At 37.6% G+C, this 21,594-nt stretch overlaps 4 protein-coding genes across 8 annotated transcripts; 2 read left to right on the top strand and 2 right to left on the bottom strand.

Moving 5' to 3' along the window:
- Positions 1-1,608: 1,608 nt before the first annotated feature.
- On the bottom strand, positions 1,609-10,963 carry LOC306865039 (ropporin-1-like protein). 4 transcript variants are annotated; one of them, XM_079409376.1, is made up of 7 exons: positions 9,402-9,594; positions 9,067-9,203; positions 8,842-8,965; positions 8,596-8,757; positions 8,340-8,423; positions 7,530-7,699; positions 2,746-2,929 (listed from the first exon to the last, which is right to left on the bottom strand). In XM_079409376.1, exons 2-7 carry the CDS (start codon positions 9,195-9,197, stop codon positions 2,860-2,862), a joined length of 741 nt encoding a protein of 246 aa, XP_079265502.1. In that variant the 5' UTR covers positions 9,198-9,203; positions 9,402-9,594; the 3' UTR covers positions 2,746-2,859. The 4 variants fall into 4 exon arrangements, with proteins under 4 accessions (XP_079265503.1, XP_079265504.1, XP_079265502.1 ...); XM_079409377.1 differs by lacking the exons at positions 8,340-8,423; positions 9,402-9,594 and adding an exon at positions 10,310-10,963 and having other exon boundaries at positions 1,609-2,929; XM_079409378.1 differs by lacking the exon at positions 8,340-8,423 and having other exon boundaries at positions 1,761-2,929.
- LOC306865038 (arylamine N-acetyltransferase, pineal gland isozyme NAT-3-like) lies at positions 10,329-11,159 on the top strand (the record flags this gene model as incomplete). The annotated part of the gene is made up of 1 exon (XM_079409375.1): positions 10,329-11,159. The coding sequence occupies one exon, from the start codon at positions 10,329-10,331 to the stop codon at positions 11,157-11,159; it is 831 nt and encodes a 276-aa protein (XP_079265501.1).
- Positions 11,160-11,470: 311 nt separating this feature from the next.
- LOC306865041 (MICOS complex subunit MIC26-like) lies at positions 11,471-16,420 on the top strand. 2 transcript variants are annotated; one of them, XM_079409387.1, is made up of 10 exons: positions 11,915-12,005; positions 12,455-12,559; positions 12,660-12,779; positions 12,983-13,015; positions 13,127-13,181; positions 13,610-13,705; positions 13,830-13,921; positions 14,394-14,483; positions 15,029-15,077; positions 15,907-16,420. In XM_079409387.1, the coding sequence occupies exons 1-9, from the start codon at positions 11,979-11,981 to the stop codon at positions 15,062-15,064; spliced, it is 654 nt and encodes a 217-aa protein (XP_079265513.1). In that variant the 5' UTR covers positions 11,915-11,978; the 3' UTR covers positions 15,065-15,077; positions 15,907-16,420. The 2 variants fall into 2 exon arrangements, with proteins under 2 accessions (XP_079265512.1, XP_079265513.1); XM_079409386.1 differs by having other exon boundaries at positions 11,471-12,005; positions 15,029-16,376.
- LOC306865042 (diamine acetyltransferase 1-like) lies at positions 15,422-20,257 on the bottom strand. Its single transcript, XM_079409388.1, has 6 exons — positions 19,981-20,257; positions 19,623-19,674; positions 19,464-19,547; positions 19,174-19,275; positions 16,507-16,547; positions 15,422-16,315 (listed from the first exon to the last, which is right to left on the bottom strand). Exons 1-6 carry the CDS (start codon positions 20,044-20,046, stop codon positions 16,145-16,147), a joined length of 516 nt encoding a protein of 171 aa, XP_079265514.1. The 5' UTR covers positions 20,047-20,257; the 3' UTR covers positions 15,422-16,144.
- Positions 20,258-21,594: the final 1,337 nt, after the last annotated feature.

Raw genomic sequence — 21,594 nt, 5'->3', positions numbered from 1 at the left:
CATTTGAATAATTCTGCTTCTATAAAGCCACTGTCAGTGTAGTGTTCCTCAGCAGCACTCGGCGACGATCAGAAACGCACGTGGAAACAGAAAACTCTCGAAAATAAGTATTTGCAGTCCATGTAGTGTGAAGCAATCTTCTGAATGTCGCAATTTCTTCCCTGAGAAACTTCAGATATTGTGATGTTCCAAACAAACAGCACTGAGTGAGGATGGAAGCGCAGAAGATAACCGAGAAAGACGAGTGCGCTACAAAACTCTTCCTCCATAATCCGATTAGATGCCCTCCTCTCTCTCTCTCTCTCTCTCTCTCTCTCACACACACACACACTCACACAAGCTACTTTTTCTTCCTCCCTCACTCTATATATTTTTGCATATATGGGTCCATGACAATTTTTCTTCTCTCCTAAACTATTATGTTAGTTATTAAAAATTACACTATAGGCTAGGCCTTTAATATGACATAAAACACTTTTCTCTCATGAAAAGGGAATTTCTTTTTATTTTGATATTTTTGCAGGGCAAAATGGTCTAAGTGATGTTACTGTCATTTATTATAACATTTAAAAGAATGACAGCGAAAGACAAAGTTGGGATTTTATAAAATATATAAATCTTCTTAAATTCATTTCTTTAATAAATTTTTATGTGAACACAAAGTTACTGAAACTTGCTATTTCTGGAAAGTACAAAGTTTTGTTTACCATCATCGTGGGTTTTTTCTCAGTTTAGTGACTCTGTGTTGGGGATGTCCCTTTGTGACAGAACCAGAGTAATTACTCAACTTTCCGTCACTTGTGGTTTCTTTTTAGACTTCATATATAACAAAAGCTTAAATGTTTTCTATCATCTCAGTTTTCTTCGCTACAGTCCCTTTCAAATGATGTCATTCACATTTCAATTCTGAAAGAAAGCACAGCACTTTCAAATTCAGTTTGGCAACCTAATTTAGGGAAGTTACACCACACACACACACATTACAGCTAATGTGTGTGCTCTATTATAAGATCAAGATTTTTCCACAATCCTAACACTCCCATTTCCTTGGAGTTCTAAGATAAGTGCCATAATTGCTGTGACTAATTAGTGAGTCGTTTAGCCCCGAACAGCTGGGATCTTGGGCTCCATCCCCTTCACTTGCAGCTGTGATCTTATCAGTCAAACATACGTGCAGCGCAGCAGTCCATCCCTCGTTGTATGCTTGCGTTCGACCGTTACACATCTGTTTTAGAGGAAGTACTGTTGGTTTTAAAAACAAGTAAACTGTGCTGCCAAAAATGAGTCATTATCTAACTGCCAGAGTATGACTATCTTTTTACGGCCAGTGACACAATGGTGTTTCTGAAGAACCTCCCTGTCTATTGTATCCTGTATAATCCATTATATCTGCACATCTGCTGTACTGCACAGTAGCCCTGCAATATTAATCAATTTTAGAATTGACAGCATTCGTGGCATAGTACTGATTATTACAAAAAAATAAAAATTTCACTTGTCCCTCTTTTTAAATAAATAAAAATGTTACAGTGAGGCACTTACAATGTAAGTGTATGAGGCCGATCCATGAACTGTTTCAGCATTATAGCCACAAGATATGAACAATATGAGCGTTAACATGATTTTATGGCAAAAACCACTCACCAACTTTTTCTGTAAAGTTATCAACTTTACAACTTTGTACAACACAATAAATCCCAAACCCCCAAAATGGTTGTAAAAAGGGCTTTATAGCCCACATAAAAACACAATTCAACAGAAGATTGTAGGTGCTTTTATAAATTATTTCTACTTTTAAATCCTCCAAAAATGTCCATATTCACTTCAATTTGAAATGCATACTTGCTTTTATTCTCAGGTTTGTGAAAATCAGCCTATTTAGCGAATTGCTAGTGAGAGATCGAAAAGGAAAACGACTGTCATCTCTCTTAGAAATGATAGATGCCATGCTGGTCCTTGGCTACTTTGGCTTAGACAATTACATTAGCTCAGCACTCTGGCCTGCTTAGGTTAATAAATCCTCAGGAGCTGATCAAGAATGGAGAACTTCATGCTGAGTAAAGTTCATCTGGTATCTTCTGTAAATCATCCAAAAGCACCTGAATAAATCCTTGACCAGCAAGCTTGATATTACCCGTCCTGGTCTGTATCAAACAATGATTTTTGAGTCCATTTCCAATTTAAAACAGTTTAGATTATGCTTGCTGAAAATAGTTTTTCATAAAGAAGTGAATAACATCTCACTGTTGAGACTGTGTCATCATTCAGAAAGCCCTGTTAATCTAAAATTAGCTTGATTAGTGATGGGTTAATCAGTTCATTTCAGAGAAAATGTTGAGAATAGCCTTCATTAACAGGTCTGTGAAGGTTGAGTAGCTCCTTTTGGTTCCAAATTATACACAGCCTCTTTCCATCCTCAAAAAGGCAATTAATCAAGCTTCTGTTGCCTGTTGCTGTGCCACTGTTTCTCTGAAACACAAGACAAATGTGCGGTACAATGCAAGGACAAAAATTTGATCTAGTTCATGTCATTGTTTCCAATATAAAAAGATTTTGTGTGAGTGTTTGAAGTATATATAGAATACAGTTTCTTTCAAACAGAAAACACAGTGGGAAGTGATGTAATGGGGTTTTGTATCTGTAATCACAATCAAAACTGAAAGTTCGCTCACATAAACACCTAATATTCCATAAGCATTGTTTTGTCTTTCACTTTCGCAACATTATTCCAGGCAACCTAGATTTGACATTCAAGGATTTATTTTGGTTAAATAATCAAATCACAATATAAGGATAAAGAGGGATAAAGATAAGCACAAGAAGTAACAAGCATGAGCTGAGGACCATTTGTAGTGGATTTTACTCAGACTTCTCAGCACTGCGGAGGCTTGTAAAATTTGAAGGTTGCACCATTCCTCCTTGGCATTCTCTGGAAGCAGGAAAAAGAACATTTCCAATAAAATGTCTACAAATGTCATGTGTAATGTGTTTTTCATCATGACAGATGTTCTTGCTTATTAATTGTTCATTAACGTCCTCTTTTCAATTCTCTTTTACTTTCATTTGCTTTGGGATTTTGTCATCATTAGTCTAAAACACACGCTGGTGACATTTTGTTATTCTTGCTTCTGTGTCTGTAATATTGACTCAATAACATGCTTCCCAAACATTGTGTATTCACAGGAACAGACTGCTTTTGTCTCAAGAGATTCTGTTCCTAGGAACACTAATAGACTTTAGAGAGAGTGAGATTGTAATCAAGACCAGTAAATGTGACGAGAATCAAGTCAAGTCAAGTCGAGCTTTATTGTCATTCCACTACATACAGTGGAACGAAATATTGTGCCTAGCAGGACCACGGTGCTACATAAATACAGACATACAACAATGAAGTAAAAAAAACACTATAAACCTATACACAACTAACCTACTGACAGATTTAACTATAAGTATACTATATATGAATATTTACCCTATACAAACAAAAAAAAAAAGATAAAAAATACAAACTATACGAATGCTTCACATAAATATTGTACATGGGCAAAGAGAACCATTTTGAGTCAAGCAGCTGGTTGGGGAACAGTGCAGGATGATTTGTAGTGCATGAGCATGTATACATGCATATATTGCTGAGTCTTTGTGGGATTGTGTACACGCAGCAGTGTGTGTAAAGTGTTTAGTGCACATAGAGGAGAGTGTGTTACTACAGGTGGTTTGTACAGGCCCACTCACCTGTGTGTAGCACACTTCGAATTGCCCAAAAAGGTTCCATACAGTTTTTTCTTTGGTGTGGTAAGTTTTGGGGTGGGGGGTGGTCCATGTTTCAGGAGGTAGGGGTTTGCAAGGGGTTTCAGAGGGGGGCGGGGTGATTTTAGTTCAGGGCTCTCACAGCCTGGGGGAAAAGGCTGTTGAGCAGTCCGGCGAAGCAGGCTCTGATGCTCCGGTACCGTCTTCCTGATGGTAGGAGCTGGAAGAGACTGTGGGAGGGATGGGTGGAGTCCTTCACGATGCTGCTGGTTCTGCTGGAGCATCGTGTAAGGAAAATGTCCAGGATGGAGGGGAGAGAGGCACCGATGATCTTTGCAGCTGTGTTCACTGTCCGTTGTAGGGTCTTGCAGTCAGCAGCACTGCAATTCCCGTACCAGACAGTGATGCAGCTGGTCAGCACACTCTCAATGGTGCCTCTGTAGAATGTGGTGAGGATGGGTGGAGGGAGACTTGCTCTTTTCAGCCGGCGGAGAAAGTGTAGGCGCTGTTGTGCCTTTTTGGAGAGTGACATGGTGTTGGTGGTCCAGGTGAGATCCTCTGTGATGTGCACCCCCAGGAATTTAGTGCTGCTGACTCTCTCCACAGTCGAGCTGTCGATGGTCAGTGGGGGGTGGTCAACGGAGTTTCTCCTGAAGTCCATCACAACCTCCTTTGTCTTCTCCACACTGAGGGACAGATTGTTGGTGCCACACCATTCAGCCAGCTGTGCCACTTCCTCTCTGTAGTGCGTTTCATCGTTGTTGCTGATGAGACCTACCACTGTTGTGTCATTCAGCAAACTTGATGATGTGGTTGGAGCTGAACTTGGCAGTGCAGTCATGGGTCAGCAGTGTGAAGAGCAGCGGGCTGAGCACACAGCCTTGTGGGGCACCTGACCTCAGTGTGGTAGAGCTCGGGGTGTTGTGGCCGACACAGACTGACTGAGGTCTTCCGGTTAGAAAGTCCAGGATCCAATTACAAAGGGAATTGTTAAGGCCCAGCAGGTTTAGTCAATTTATGAGCTGTTGTGGGATTATTGTGTTGAATGCCGAGCTGAAGTCAATGAACAGCATTCTAACATAGGAGTCTTTATTTTCTAGGTGGGTAACTTACAAGAATTCATTTGAATTGGAGTGTCTAACTGTAGTTTCTAATTGTTTTATCTCCTTGAAGATCTGAGCTTCTTCATGTACACAGAAGCAAACATTTACTTTGCTTCTATGTTTGTTTTGAGTTAAAAAGGGCAACCTGTGGTGAAGTTGGGTTGGTTTAGTGGTATCAGTGACTGGTACACATGCAAAGCAGCACAAAAAGACTTATCTGTTTTCCTGTTGTTAAAAAGACATCAGTTTTTTTAAGACTTAAAGTGAAGTGACATTCAGCCAAGTATGGTGACCCATACTCGGAATTCGTGCTCTGCATTTAACCCATCCAACGTGCACACACACAGCAGTGAACACACACACACCGTGAACACACACCCGGAGCAGTGGGCAGCCATTTTATGCTGCAGCGCCCGGGGAGCAGTTGGGGGTTCGGTGCCTTGCTCAAGGGCACCTCAGTCGTGGTATTGAGGGTGGAGAGAGCGCTGGACATTCACTCCCCCCACCTACAATTCCTGCCGGCCGGGGACTCGAACCCGCAACCTTTGGATTACAAGGCCGACTCTCTAACCATTAGGCCACGACTTCCACTAGTGCACAGTGCACCCAAAAATGAAAATTCTGTCATCAGTTCATGTCATTCCAAACCTGTTACTTTCTTTCTTCTGTGGACACAAAATGTTGCAACTGTTTTTGTCAATACAATTAAAGCATCAGTTGACTTTCATTGTATGGTCAAAAAACAGACTTTATTTATTTTATGTATTTTGATGTATTTATTTATTATTATTGTTGTGTGTGTGTGTGTGTGTGTGTGCATGTTTATGTGGTTTATGAGGACACAAATTTGTATAATGACATGGGTATGACAGAGATATTACAATATGAAGGTGGTTTATGAGGACACTGCCTATGTCCCCGTAATTCAAAAGGCTTAAAAAAAACATACTAAATTGTGTTTTTTTGAAAATCTAAAAATGCACAAAGTCTCCTGTGAGGGCTAAGTTTAGGTGTAGGGTTGGTGTAGGGCAATAGCACACACAGTTTGTTCAGTATAAAAACCATTACGCCTATGGAGAGTCCCCATAAACCACAAAAGCCAACGTGTGTGTGTGTGTGTGTGTGTGCGTGTGTGTTCCACAAAAGAATTCATTTAAATTTATATATATTATGTATATTATGGGCATTTTAACTGAGTTATTTTTAATACTTTCAGGCCCTATCTAGTACACTACGAACTGTGAAAGTCCATGTCCATTTTTTAATTCATAATTTAAATAACTTAAATTACATAAGTGTCAATTGGTCTTTTTCATTTCTGCCTTTAAAAGCGCTGAAAACCTATGAAGAAACATTAAATATCCTTCCAAGCAGAACTGGTAAGTACAAAGCACCTTCTGATGTATCGTCTGAATGGCAATGAAATAGACTAAAATAATATTTGTACTTAAAAATGTTAATTGTTACAAAGAGGTTGATTTATAACGTCATACAAATATATAACAATATTGTACATAGGCTTTTGACCAGTATAATTATGAAGATTAATTGCTGGTCAAGATAATATGGTTCATGCATACGTTTGTTCATATATTCCTTAAGTCTTAATGGTAAAATAATATGCTGGGCTTTTGAATTGAGTTAAAAATGTCTTATAAACATTCAACTAATCTAGAATACAATGGATGAAATTATATTTCTTGTGATAAAAACAATTGTTGTTGGTATGCTGGTAATATATGACAACAAAAACCCATCAAAACGTAATAAAACCACCCACTGGACAAAAATTCTTACAAATGCAATGATCATTCCTGGTATTGTTTCTGCAGTTATAGACTGAATTGTCTTAACGAGTAAAGACAGTAGTGCTTAAGATTTTTGTCTTGTATTATGGAATTGGAAAACTACATAACCTTACTGCATTATTTGATGTTTTAAGATGTGTGTATTATGTACCGTTTCAATCATAGTTTTGAATATAGAACAGTTTGTTCGGTTTTAAGAAAGAAACAACAGAAGGTTTTGTAATTTCACAGGTGTAAATTCTAACAAAAAAGTCTTAAAAGTGCCTTGAGCAACAAATGTCAAAGCAATTAATTTTATTCCTTATCACTTGTCCTCCTAAAAGACCTCTTTGGCAACAAAAGTAAAACAGAAAAGAAACTGTCACCCTCAAAAATGTGTCTAATTCATTCAATAAAGCCTCTTATTGCCATTTTGTGTCAAAGTAACTACTGTCAGAATAATTGACTGTTTCACATATTTTGTTCCTGCAACTGGGCACCTTTGATCATACCATTTCGCTTTTGTCTTACCTTGTTTTCCATTAACCATTGTAGTAGTAACATTAAAATAATAGTATTTTAACGGAATGTGTGTGTGTGTACTTGTTTTTACATTCCAGTGGGGAAACATGAATAAACACAGACTCATGGGGACTTGTGTCACGGTGGGGACCTAAATTGAGGTCCCCACAGGTAAACAAGTTCATAAATCATACATAATAAACTTTTTTGAAAATGTAAAAATGCACAAAGTTTCCTGTAAGGGGTAGGTTTAGGTGTAGGGCGATAGAAAATACAGTCTGTACAGCAGAAAAATCATTACGCCTATGTATCCCCACAAGGATAGCGTAACAAGTGTGTGCATGTGTGTGTGCGCGCTCACGCATACTTCTCTAAACTATGCAAGAAGCTGTCGATCTGTTCTTTAGGAATTTCTCCATCCAGATGGGCCAAGTATGTGTAGAGACTCTGAAATGTGTCGAAAGGAATCTGGGCTGCACCACCCTCAGGGTCCTCTGTGAGTATTTCACAAGCATGTTTCAAAGCACTTATGATGGTCTGTGAAAACAGTACAGTAGACAATTTTTTGCCATTGTTTAGCAAACTTTGAATGAATTGAATATCATTGTCTGTATAGTCTTTATAAATCCTTAGTTCTTGTTCAACTCCTTGAAATCTTAAACCATTTAAAATCCAACACTGCCATCTAGAGCCATTAGTAGAATTACATTTACAACACCTCAAATTAAGCTACAAATGATTCTTTAACAAAAGAATTTAGAATTACATCACCAATGGAACCTCTGCAGCGAATGGGTGCCGTCAGAATGAGAACAGCTGATAAAAATATAAATTATCCACACGGCTCAAGTCCATCATTTAATGTCTTGTGAGACAAAAAACTGCATGTTTGGAATATACATAATTTTAACATTTCAAACCATTGATTCCATAACTCCATAATTATGGATTATGTACTTGTATTTTGTCCAGAAATTATGTTTTAAATCCCTTAATAATGGACTGGAGTCCCACAGATTATTTTAATGCTTTTATCATCTGTTTGATGTCTCATTCTGATGGCACCCATTGACTGTAGAACAGGGGTCACCAAGTTCGGTCCTGGAGGGCAGGTGTCCTACAGAGTTTAGCTCCAACCCTAATCAAACACACCTGAAGCAGCTAATCAAGGTCTTACTAGGTATACTTGAAACTTCCAGGCAGGTGTGTTGAGGCAAGTTGGAGCTGCAGGACACCGGCCCTCCAAGTTTGATGACCCCTGCTGTAGAGGATCAGTTGCTGAGCAAGTGATGTATTGCAAAATTTTTCTAGATATCTTCCAATGAATAAACAAACACTTCTACGTCTTAGATGATTAAATTTCCAACAAATTTGGATAAACATATCCTTTAATGTATTGTTAAATACACAGTTAAATATTTATATCCACTCACCCCACCCAAAGCGCTGCAACCTAAAGCAAAAAAATGCATCCAATTGATATTTTCACTGAAGTTGCCAAGAGCAAGGATTGTGTCAAGCTGTTCTATAGGCAAGCACAGGCCTTTCCACTTCTGAAGAAGCTCCTCTTTTGTAATGATTTCTTTAGGTGCAAACTACAGGCGAGAAATATTTCATCAATATTCATAAATATATGTGGTGTACTCTGTATAAAACAAAAGAAATGCAGTGGATCACACCTGTTGATGAAGGACCTTTAGAAGGCCTGGTGTAAGGCCTGTGTCTGTTTTCTGAGTCGCCACTGGCATTTCCAGCCTCTCTTTAACTGGTAGGTCCTGACCTTTTGATAATGCTGAAAAATAGCTGAAGGAGAAGCAGTTTTATTGTTGTCATACTATATTATATTTCCATTGTTTTATAAAGCATACATTATATATGATGCATTACCATAGTATACAACTTACTCAGTTGCCCATTGCAGCACATCATGTGGCTGTGTCTTGATTGCAGCTTTTGTGAACTGCTTTAAGATATCAGGCAGTTCTGGAGGGATGTTGATCTGTTGGGCGCAGTACATTGCTTCAGGAGGAGGCATCACTAACTAAACACAAAAGAGCACAAAAAGGACATTAGCCAGTCAGAATATCATTCACTACATGCAATACGGAGAAATGCTCATTCAGCAACTTTTCCGGACCAAGTACCACACACTGGCTTTAACTGGCTAACGTTACACCATATAGGCTGGCGTTCAAGATAAAGTTAATAGCATTTAATTTAAACAAACAAAAGAACCTACCGTTTTATGGTTATTTTTAAATACAGAATTGTAGTTAAGTCCTTCTTCATAAATAACTTATTAACGTATAATGTACGTTTATATATAGCACTGTATATGTATACTATATAGTAAAGTATGTATAATATTTTGTCATCTTATGAGACAGCAGCGACTTGCATCTCTGTTTTTCATAGCAACGCGTTGTTTGTATAAACATCACCTAGAAACCAAAAAGACCCGAAGATCTGATTGGCCAATGCCAGCAAAGAGGGCGTTAACTAGAGCATGTGTTGCCATGTCCATTTTATTTGTCCATCGGGATATTACAAGTCCCTTGTTTTTTTCCACTTTTAAAAATCAAAGTGTAATTTAATTATTTTTAAAAAATGTGGGTTTGCAAAAGCTTTGCTCCTCATCCAGCGATGTGCGAATCTGATGCTGATAGGTGTGTAGACTGTAGGCACTGAAAAAATATTAATTAAATGTTAACATTTTGTGATACAAAACTATTGAAAATGTATTATTTCCAAAAGTTTAGCCTCGATTAATTAATGTTTCGTTATCTAATATTTCTAAAACAATCGCTTTGAGTTGCTTTCTCTTGTGATATCTGGCAACACTTAAACAGATCTCTTCCGTTAACGTCTAAATTTGTTCAAAACCAACTTTTTTTAGTTTCGTATATTTGCAATAGGGCTATCATTTTAATCGTGTTCTCGAAACATAGCAAACAGTTAAGGAAAGGTTGATGGGAAAGTTTCCTGTCCTTATGAACTTTCATGAGCACAGTACTTGGACTTCCGAGAAAGTACAGTCCGGGTTAACAGCCCATGCAAAGTGAAAGCTTGCATTAAAGGTCGTCTAAAGGCGCATCCCGGTAGATGTGTTCAGCTGTGGGTTACAATTTTCTCAGCCTAACTACATACCTGCGGTCTTTGCAAAACAATGGATGTTCAAAAGTATTTGGCACGTGTCGGCTGTTCGGGTCCATGTCCTCCGACACTGGAGACATTGCGATACGTTCATCTGAATCACTTAATGACCGTCCCCTTTGAGAATCTCACTATTCATATCGGAGAGCAGGTCAGGCTTGAGTTGCCACTTTTATATGAAAAAATCGTTGTCATGCGCCGCGGAGGATTCTGCTTTGAGATTAATGGGCTTTTCTCATGGCTTCTATCTCAGATGGGCTTCGACGTGACTATTCTCTCCGGTCAGGTCAGGAATCGGTTCACCGGTGCTTACGGACCTCCGTTTGACCACTTCATCACGATGGTGAAGCTGGATGGACACAGATGGCTCTGTGATGTAGGGTTCGGCTCCGGATTCCAGCTCCCTCTCTCTCTTGAGAAAGACAGTCCTCAAGTTCAGAGTCACGGAACGTATCGCCTCAGATCTCAGGGAAACTTCATTTTCATGGAAGTGGCAGGGGTTGGAGAAGATTGTTGGACGGAACAGTACAAATTCACCCTGGAGCCACGTGAAAGAGATGATTTCAGAGCCATGTGTGATTACCATCAGAGTTCTGCTAGCTCGATTTTCTTCTGCAAGTCTCTCTGTTCACTCTTACTGCCCACTGGAAGAATCACAATCATGGGCCGCACACTGATTATAACCAGCTTGTCCTCAGTGGATGGACAGCAAGATACAAAAACCACAAGAGATCTTTCAGATGAAGAAATCACAGAGATGTTGAGAGAAAAGTTTGGAATTGTTCTTCATTCTCCACTCACTCCTAAAGATGTTGAGATTGTACCACCACCAGTTACTTATTAAGGAGTTATTTGTTGGGTCTCTTTTTGCTTTTTAAGATGGTCTGTTGATCCCCCCACCCCCATTAAACACACAAGGAAATATTTAATTATGAATTAAATCCCTTTGTACTCTAAGTCTTGTATATAATCATCTCTCAGGGCATAAATGTAGGCTATTTGTAATCATTTGTGTAGATTAAGATGTTAAAAGCTGTTCTCTTCCAATTAGTAAAAATGATTTTAAGGTCATTTATCTTTAACCATCACACAAAATATGTCTTCTTTAATAAATTATTCTAAGAAATTAGTAACATTTTGAAATAAAATTTGTTGGTGTTCTAAAAATAATTCCAGTAAACGTTGTGACTGCATTGTTCCGGTGTTATTTTAGTAGCCTATTTGTTCGTATTTAGAATTCGATTTTAGAACATAGATTTTATTTTATTCTATGTTGTTAGTTTTAGTAATTTTGTTATATTCTTTTGTATTTTGCCTTAATATATTTTTTATTTCAGCTTATGGTGATTTTAAAATAGTAGGAATTATTTCAGGAAATTTAGATTTTTAAAATAGTAGGAATTTTAATGCTTAAATTTATATAGTTAGCCGTCAAGGCAACATTTTTAATTTTCCAAGTTTTTCATCTAATGTTTTAGATGTCATAACACATGGACACAAAACATGTGAAAAAGTAATATCTAATTTTCAATAGCCTACGGACCAGGTAATAATATTTAAAACAACAACTAAGAGAATGTCTTATAATTCTGAGAAAACGAATTATCTCTGAGAAGTTTGTCCTCGCAGTGTTGCCGTAGCAGAGCGCTGTTCTCGAGAAAAAATGACAAATCTTGGGAAAATAGCCAAGGTAAAAATACTTTATCTCATTACATGAATTTAAATTATGGAGGAACGGTTGTGTTTTTGTTTGCAATTCATTTAGATAATTATGCATAATAAAAAAGCTGATGTTATTCAGTAAAGCGCTAGTGGTGCAGCAGCAATAATGTAGCTAAGCTAACTGGAGCTTATGGACCTAATAGTGTTTTAGTATTTATAAATAATCTGTACATTTCATAAATTATTTTTATTTTGCCGCATGATTCTACAATATATTTCTCGTGAATTATATTATGTCTGGAATTCTAGAAAATGCTGTGCCTCATCTTGAATCTCATGCCTTGCTGTTTGTTTTTGCTCGTTTGGTGATTTCAGTTTTACAGTACTTGTACATAATATATGAATACATCATTTGCTTTGTTTCTAAGGTTATTGTGACTTGTTTCATGTTTGTTTTCTCTGCCCTTCCTTGTTGAGGTGGTGCTGCCCATGGCAGTGCCCGGAGCCCTTGGCCTGATGTCTGCCACTGTTTTTGCTGCAAGCGAGGCCAAAGAAAATAACACCACCCTGATGACGGATGAGGTACTTCCTGTGCACTGTGTTTTGGGATGGTGAGGGGTAAAACGAGGAGGTCACTGGCATGATGGTGAAGGGTTTTTTACAACAGCCCTATATTTTTCAGCTTTCACTCTATGACACACCTGAGTCCCAGCTGAGGTACAAGGAGCCCGAGGTCGGTCCTGTTGAGCAGGGTGTAGCATCTCTGAGAAAGACTGTGGAGCCTTATGTTTCATGGTGTCAGGTATGCTGTTGTACTGACTGTATATAGTGAAGTGATTCAAAAAGAAAGCTTGAGCTTTAGAGATGCAGAATTTACTTAATACAGTGTACTTATTAAAGATGATATACGTAAAACATAAATATCTTCGCCATATTTTTTACACATTATACATTATCATACTGTTTAAGGTTTTCATTATTTCTTTGATTCTTTTCCACCTGCAGGAAAAGACACATTTTGCCATGGAGAAAGTACAGGCAAGTTATGTTGTTCATTTATAGCAACTTCACAATTATCCTCAGAATTTATGACTGATACTTAATCAGAAATATCTCCTGTACCTTAATGTTTCTCTCTTTCAATCATAGGCTTACTACAAGACAGTTGAGCCTGGTGTGAATACCACTCAAAGTATTGTAAAAGGTATGGACACAAACACATACTCATCAATACCAGGAGTTTTCGATATTTGATGCCACAGACCCCCAAATATGATCACACTCATGAGAAGGACTACATTATTAAATTTGAATGCAGCTATAGATTTGTTTTATGAATAAAGTCCCAATTTATAATGTCAGGAATAAATATTAATTACAAATTTTATTGTTTATAAGTTTTATGGTCAGTATAAAACTTATACTAGTAATGCTGTTGTGTTATGTATTTTGTATTTATTTTAATCAAATTTCTATTCATTTAAATTTACTTTTTTTGTATTCTTTTATTTACATAGTAGTTTTTAAAATCTTTTTTCCTAATCTACTTCTGTATTGTTTTTTTTTTTTCTATGAATCATATTTCCATGGTTGTGCAAAATGGCATTGCATTTCTTTCTTTATTTTTTTCAGATATGTATGTGTTTTTGAATGACCCTCCATCCGAGTTCTTCCCCAGTGTGAGTGTCATAGGATTCTCTGGAATTCTTGGACTTTTTTTAGCAAAAGGTATGATTCTTATTCCATTACTATTGATTCAATTTTGATCATAAGGTCTTTGACCTCTACCATTTGTTTTGTGTTATTATTAAGAACCGTTTTTGTTCTCTCTGTTGTGTTTTTGTCCCGACAGGCAGCAGAGTCAAGAGGCTGATGTTCCCCACTGGGCTGATGGCTCTGAGCACTTCCATGTTCTACCCACAGCATGCCGCCTCTGTTGCCAGGGCAAGTTTACAGTTCTTTCTGTTCAGATGGACAGAGTCTGTTGTTGTTTCTCAGCAGGCCATCCAGTACAGACAGCAGTAACTGAGGTTTTGAATAATGTAATATCAACTACTGTACTTGTGTCCTCCTGGGATATTAACAGCGCTTGTCTGGAGGAAATGCAGTCTGTGAATTGTGTGTTCAGATAGTCAGTGTTCCTTCCTCTTTTTTTGCTTTGTGGCCGTCCATAAGTGCTAAACTAGAAAGCGGAGGGATATTTTGAGAATTTTTCCATGGATAAGCTCAGTCAAATAAAGTGAATAATAGATTACTCCCTGCCTCACAGGAAAAGCACAGAAATTATATGAAGATTAATGAGCATGTTTTAATGTTTCACACAGATTTTACCAAATTAAAATATCTGACATAGGTCCACTGATGATGGGTAATATGAATTGACTGTTTTTTCAACATTAATTGTTTTTTTTAATAGACCACAAAACACTGCATATTTTCCTGGGGTTCAGAAGGGCGAGTTGTTCTGGAGGAGCTGCTGAGAGGGAAATCATCTTCCAAGGAAAAAGTGAGTAGAAATCTGATACTTGGCACAGTGTTGTACTAGTTTTTTCCTCTTCCAAGACAGAGTTCATACAGTCCTAATGTCTTGAGCAGATTCATCCAAATGTCTTAAATGAAACTACTGTTCAAAAGTTTGTGATCGGTAAGATTTTCAATGTTTTTGAACTAATCTTATGCTTATCAAAGCTGCGTTCATCTCATTAAAAATTCTGTAAAACAGTAATATTATGAAATAATTTAAAACTTTTCTATTTTAATATACTCAAAAATATATTTATGTGATCGCAAATCTGAATTTTCAACAGCCATGTCTTCAGTATCACATGATCCTTCAGAAATCACTAGAATATGCTGATTTGCTGCTCAAGAAAAATGTCTTTATTACGATCAATTTTTAAAACCGTTGTGTTGTGCTAAATAATGTAAGGAGTCCTAAGTCAAGACTGTGCGATGATTTGGATGGCACATATATTTGACATTAAGATCATCCTAGAATTTGTTGAATAAACACCTTTGCTTCTCTGTTACATCTTACCTTTTTCTTTCCAGGTTGAGAAGACACAAAACAGACACCCAAAAATCTAGTTGAGACAAAGCAGTAAGTTTTATGAGGAGTTCCTGCTTTGCACCTGGATTCTGTTCTCTTATAAATGCACTGATCAGTTTGGTATTTGCTATATAGGATTGTGTTGGGTATGTTTACTGGAACTGTATGTGTGACTATTTGTTTCCTGTGCACTATATAAATGTACTTTTGTACAAAGGTACACTACAGCAGTAAGCAATTGGACCAACCTGAAAAAAAAGAGCTACATACCTGACTTGTACTGTGAAGTTTCCAAACATTTTTAGGTCTTACTGATGGCTCCTATTGTATTTCCAGAATTTTCTACACCAGTGTTTTCTTTGCGTTTCCTGTGTCATTATACAAAAATCAAATGTCAAACTTGCATAAAGTGTTTATATTCTTCACATACTTACGATTTCACAAAGCACTTCGATAAGAGTCTCCCCATGTAACATGAACCTAGTCTGGACATAGACGACAAAGCGATATTCTGCAAAGTATAGTATTCTCCAGGACAATTATACAATCCATTCTGTGTTCATTCATTAAGCAGTGCAGATAGTAGTCTGTGTTTTTACCCTTTGACCTCTATGACTGGGCGGAAAACCTGAAGGTGTTAAATTATGCATTTAATCAAATACAACACATCACGTTTTTTTTCCTTTTTTAGATTTTTAATACTAAATTTGATACAAATAAAAGACTATTGATAAGATAATCTGACGTACAAACTACATAATATGATTGAAATATAAGGATGAATACAAGCACTACTGTAACTTCATCTCAGAGTAAATTGCTGTGTATTAATCATCCCCAAACACTGATTGGCTTCATCACTCTGTCTCCTCTCCACCAGTAAGCTGCCGTCGCATCATCCAGGTGGATGCTACACACTGGTGGTGGTTGAGGAGATTCCCCCTTGTATGTAAAGCGTTTTGAGTGCCTTGAAAAGAGCTATTAAAATGTAACATTATATTATAATACCCACAGCGTATTTAAAAGTATTTTATGTAAGGATCATAGTATTATTTAAACTGAGAAATGGTTGTGAGCCATCCCTAGTCCCTCCTTGAGCACTGGAACTTCGGGCCAGCTCACTCTTCGGCAGATATTTTCAGGAGATTCTCTTTATCGATCCTGAAAAGTCGCCATCCCTCCTGCAGCGAGAGGTCGGAAGCCCCGCGTCGCTTGTAAAAGTCGATGGATGCCTTGTTGGACTCAGCCACGATGAAATGCATGCTGCTGCACCGATTCTTCACTGCTGTCTGCAGGTGGAAACAGAACGGTTTACGGTTGCGTCTAGATGTGTAATGTATATAATCATTTAAAGACAAAAAAAAAAAAACATTTCTGTGGTCTGTTTTGAGTTTGAAACTATTTGCTTGTACTAGTTTTGTGTCCATTTGTCTTTAATGATGGAAATTGTAGGTGCAACAATGTAAACAAGATGACTTACATCACTGAGGGTTTTCAGGATTTTAGACCCAATTCCAAAACCTGTGAAGCATGAAATTGGTCAAGGGAATTTAGGAAATACAGTAGCTGTGTCTCATTTAGAAGGATGCGTCCTCCGGAGGGCTCATTCGAAGGGTGCATACGTCATCGAGGCTGTATAATTTCAGAAAAGCAAGTAGGACCCTTCGAATGCAACCTTCTTTCACAGGAATTCGGAGGATGCATCAGGTGTATCCCTCGCTGCTACAGATAACCCACAATTCTTTGCGTCGCCGTAAACAGCCGTCGTTGATTTGAGAAATGCCGGCACTGGCAGATGTACACACGGTGGTGTTTTCAACTTAACTTAAAGTACCTCCGGTAAAAACTGATAAACTTTGTTCTTAATATCCTCCTCGTTTTTTTCTGTAACAGATGTCTGTTGTATGTATGCTGCAGCTCCTCAAACATTGAGCAAAATAAAACAAGTATTATTTTCAAATTACTTTCCAAATTTATAAATAATTTTCCTTCATTTAAGTAGTGTGAGAGCTCAACGATGCTCTAAGTGTGTTGGCAAATCAACGTGATACTTCCTATTTCCTGTTCCTCCCGTCCTATGAAGGCAAGTACTCCAGAGTGCAGTCTGGACGATGGGGCGGGGCGACACGTTGGGTGGGGCGACACGTGTCGCTCCGCCCACCCCCAATTTCATTGGTTTATAACATGGCAAGCCTTATTGGTATAGACCCGAGCATGCGCATTCCTTTGTGTACAATTTTTAAAATTGATTTGGACATACTACAGAAATATGTTCTAACTCTAGAATCATAGGCTTTAATTATTATCTGTTTAGTAACCATAGTAATTTTAGTCAGATTAATTCATTATTTAAAAATAAACTTGAGCACCTCCGGGTTCTTCAGGTTGTAGCGCTTCATTCATATTTCCTTGAGGATCGGAAGGCCACGGATCAGCACTAAATTGGGATTTTATACGCAAATGGTGATAATTTACTGTATTTTAGACATGGGCAAACACGAATATAATTTTTAAAGTATGTTTTAAAGCACAACCGTTTTTTTTTTTTTGTTATTTATAGAGATGCGTTAGCCTATATGTTGCTCAATGCGTCACAAACTTGTAGGTTATAAAGTGCAAATAAATATTTTCATGAGAACCTCAATGTTTCCTTGTTTATATCTCAATAAAATATTTGAGCATATATCGATTCTCTTACAGTTTTTTAAAATTTCCTATCTTATAGTAAATAAGTGTCCGTGACATCAAATATTAAAAATCCGATAATTTCTGTATCCACACCCTCATTGTGTGTGCGTGTTAATCTGTGTACGGGATGAATTTAGATTCAGTTATTAACACTCGATCATTGTAGCCATATAGACCTGCGTAAATATCAAATATTAAATAACTCGGCGCTGTGAATCTGTGCAAACGGTGCGTGAGCACTTTTAATAAAAGACCTTCTCTGTGATTAATATTTTTATTTATTTATTAAAGACTATATAGCTACTAAAAATCTAACATCTGTAGGCCTAATATAGTACAGTGATTGTTTTTTTTTAAAGGATTGAACCACACAACCAATAATTTAATTTGTGCATATAGTCTATATATAAAAGTATAAATAAAAATGTTTAAATACGCACTAAAGCACATTAATAATAATGTTTGCTGTAGGTCAGATTTAATAACAGCTCTTTTAGTAAACAAAAACATTTAGGCATATATGCAAATAAATAAATGAGTGTGTGTTTCAGCAAGGTTTTTATTCCCATTATCCACACATCATACCCCAGTTCACGCTGATGGGCTATTTGGTATTATTGTCTTATTTGTCACTGCAGTGTTGTTCTTTAAATTAAAACCATTTGCGGGTTTGTCCTATGTCTTCCTGAACTACAATGAATGAAGTTTGTGCTTATCCATCGATCCTAAAATAAAGAATATAGGCTACATGTAAATATTAATTATACAAAACAGCTAAATCTCAAACAGTGGATCGTTTTTATCAGCATCGCCCAGCTAAAACTGCTCAATGTTTAAGTATGTCTGCTTCGTGTACTGTGAAAAGTGCAATAATATATGAGGTAATTTAACGTGCCATTAGGACTATATCATGGCCACGAATTAAGAATTTGTTCTGAAGACTTAATTCGTGAGCCGCTCATATTAAACTGTTCTACCCGAATACTCGGAGATGCCGCCACCAAGCGTTTGATAGGAACTTACTCTAATTCATCATAAGTAAAAAAAAAAATAAAACACATTTGCTAATTGATTCTAACTAAAATCGCTGTTGTTAGCACTTAATATTTCTGTAGTACAGCCAAACAGCGTAGATCATTCATAAAAACGTATATAAAAGAATGCTCATGAGCAAACTTCTACACACCAATAAGCTCCGATGTATCATAAGCCAATGAAATTGGGGGTGGGCGGAGCGACACGTGTCGCCCCTCCTTAATGTGTCGCCCCGCCCCATCGTCCAGACTGCACTCTGGAGCTACTCTATGAAGGCGGTCTCCTTTTTAATTCTAGGGGGACACTTCCTTACGCATCCTACAGAGGACGCGACCTACAGAGGATGCGACCTCCAGAGGACGCATCCTTCTAAATGAGACACAGCTATGGTTTCACAAGAGATACCTTAATAACAAACCCCCACCTCTGTACTCTTTCATTACATAGAAATCTTCAAGGTACAGCAGTTTGCCAATCCAAGGGTCATAGGTGAAGTAGTACATGGCAAATCCAATCACAGAATAACCTGTTAAGTGAACACAGGTGTCTTACACAATTGCATTACTTAAACATGCTTGTGCATGAAAGTGCGGTGTATGAATGTATATTTAAAAAAAAAAAAACACGAGGTAAAACTTTCAACGTCACATACTGGTCTATCTATAAATAGTCAATTCAGCAGTTTGAAGTTCACTGAAGATATTGATGGTTTACCCTCGACTTTCTGATGCTCGGCTGGCACGTCTGCGACCACACAGTGATAAAACGGGTGTTCTCCGAATCCGTCCTCGAGCAGATCTAAACACAACTTTTGTTGTTACTCCATGCCAACTATTAATCAGATTTCACATTTGATAAATAATGTGATCTCACCTTTCTCAGTTAATATAACTTGGTCTTCCATTTCTTCATACTTAGCCAGTTCCTTTAGAAGAAGAAAAAAGATAAAAACTTGAACGTCCAGTTCTGTAGGCGGTGGGCCTGGGGCTGGTTTCCATGCAGGTTATATTTAGATACTCCATCAATGTCATAAAACTTTTTTTTTAAACAATATAAAAATCATAATAGGTGTGACATTAACTATTAATATAACAATATGGAACAGCACACCAAATAAACGCTTTTTTAAAAGCATGTATATAAACTTCTAAAAAAGTTCGACAGCATATTTTGCTACCCTAAATAATGTTCTTCAAATATACACATGCAATTAAACCAGTGTGAAATCTACCTTTATGAGTCGCAGTATGTCAGGCACGTCTTTTGGCTCCGCTTTACGCAAATTAAAATTGGCCATTTCCTTCTTTTACTCTTTTTCCCTTTTCTCACTAGTCCTCTATATGTGAAGAGAAGCAAAATGTGTTTCTTCATTCGCTTCCCAGAATATTACCCTCCGCTGTCAAGTCTGGGCTTCTCCTGGATGGGGCTCGCATGCAGCAGCTGACCCCGCGGTGTTCACCTGCCTTTAGTAAATGTCTTTTGTTTATCAACTCGGGCATATATTTGGCGATGGGGGAGGGGTTTGGTTACCATTATCACGTTTTTTTCCGATTGCGGGCCAATAGCAATCGTGCATTCGACCTACGTCATGACGTATTATTCGCTCATGCTGGTGCACGGCCGTAATTACGGTAGAAGTTTTTACGGTCTTTTATATGCGCTTTTAAGCGGTTAGTACGGTAGACTGCGCCTACGTTTCAGGAAGTGACTATCACTGTCAAAAAGATTTAATGCAAGAAGTGAGCTGTAGAATGTCTCACGAAATCATTGTTATACAATAAAGTGGTGAGCCAAGAACTAGGAAGATTTTACATGGTTTCTTTAGTTAAAGGTTTAATACTTTTGGGATTTTACCATTAGCAGCTCTCTCTTCCCATGTCTTTGCTTTCTGTAAAGGGTCCTGAAGTCTGTATCGTCCCTAATATGCAGAGGGTTTTCCACGGGTCAAATGTGCCGACAAGGCAAAGCACCAGATATGGCTGAGGGTAATTATTTAATTTAAATGCATGTAAAATGCGTCTTGAGTCGAATCATTTATTATGTAGTATGTGTTTATTCTTATATATATTACAAAAGTGACCAATAAAATGTCCCACTTTACCTGTATTCACTCTGCCTACATCTTATGTTGCATTCACGTTTTAGTGTAATATTGTATTGTGATATATCAGTGCATCACTGGCATAAATTTCATTAGTAATGTCTGGCTAGATCTTGGTGCAAAATAAATAATTTGGTAATTCACGTGAAATGATTGCCTAATTATTATTATATGCACACACTGTAAGCATTATAATAATTTATCTCATTACATTAGTGTGTGTTCCTAGTCCTGACTCATTTTTATGTCCCCACAGGAAACACAGTTTGTTAAATTGTTAAATATCAAATGCACTAATTTGTAGCCATTTTTTGTCCTTCAGAATAAGATCGATGATAATACTGTTAGGTTTGTTACACAGAAGGGATGCACATCCAGGGTTCACACAGAGGTGCTTGACCCATTGACCCAGCAACACCGCACCACAAACGTGTTTCACTTTACTTTTTGTGTTGAGAAGGATATCCCAGCTGTTGTACCACAGAGCTATGGAGGTCAGAGTACAGATTTTTACAAATATTGTTGCATTATATTTTAATGGTATTACCTGTAACTTAATATTGTTGTCATTTGCAGAGTCTATGCTTTACCTGATGGAAAGAGGCACTTTGATGAGACCATGAGGAGCGAAGGTTGGGCATCTGGGATGTGCTGATAGGATGAGATTCCTGCCAAAGCTGCAATGATGGTCACCGCTGTAGTTATATGAGAGTGTGTATGTGTGGATTCAACTTTTAGTTCCGT

The sequence above is a fragment of the Barbus barbus genome (assembly GCF_936440315.1).
Source record: "Barbus barbus genome assembly, chromosome: 46".
Taxonomy (NCBI): Eukaryota; Metazoa; Chordata; class Actinopteri; order Cypriniformes; family Cyprinidae; genus Barbus; species Barbus barbus.
The sequence above is the reverse complement of the archived record's forward strand: the minus strand, read 5'-3'. Positions and strand labels throughout refer to the sequence as shown.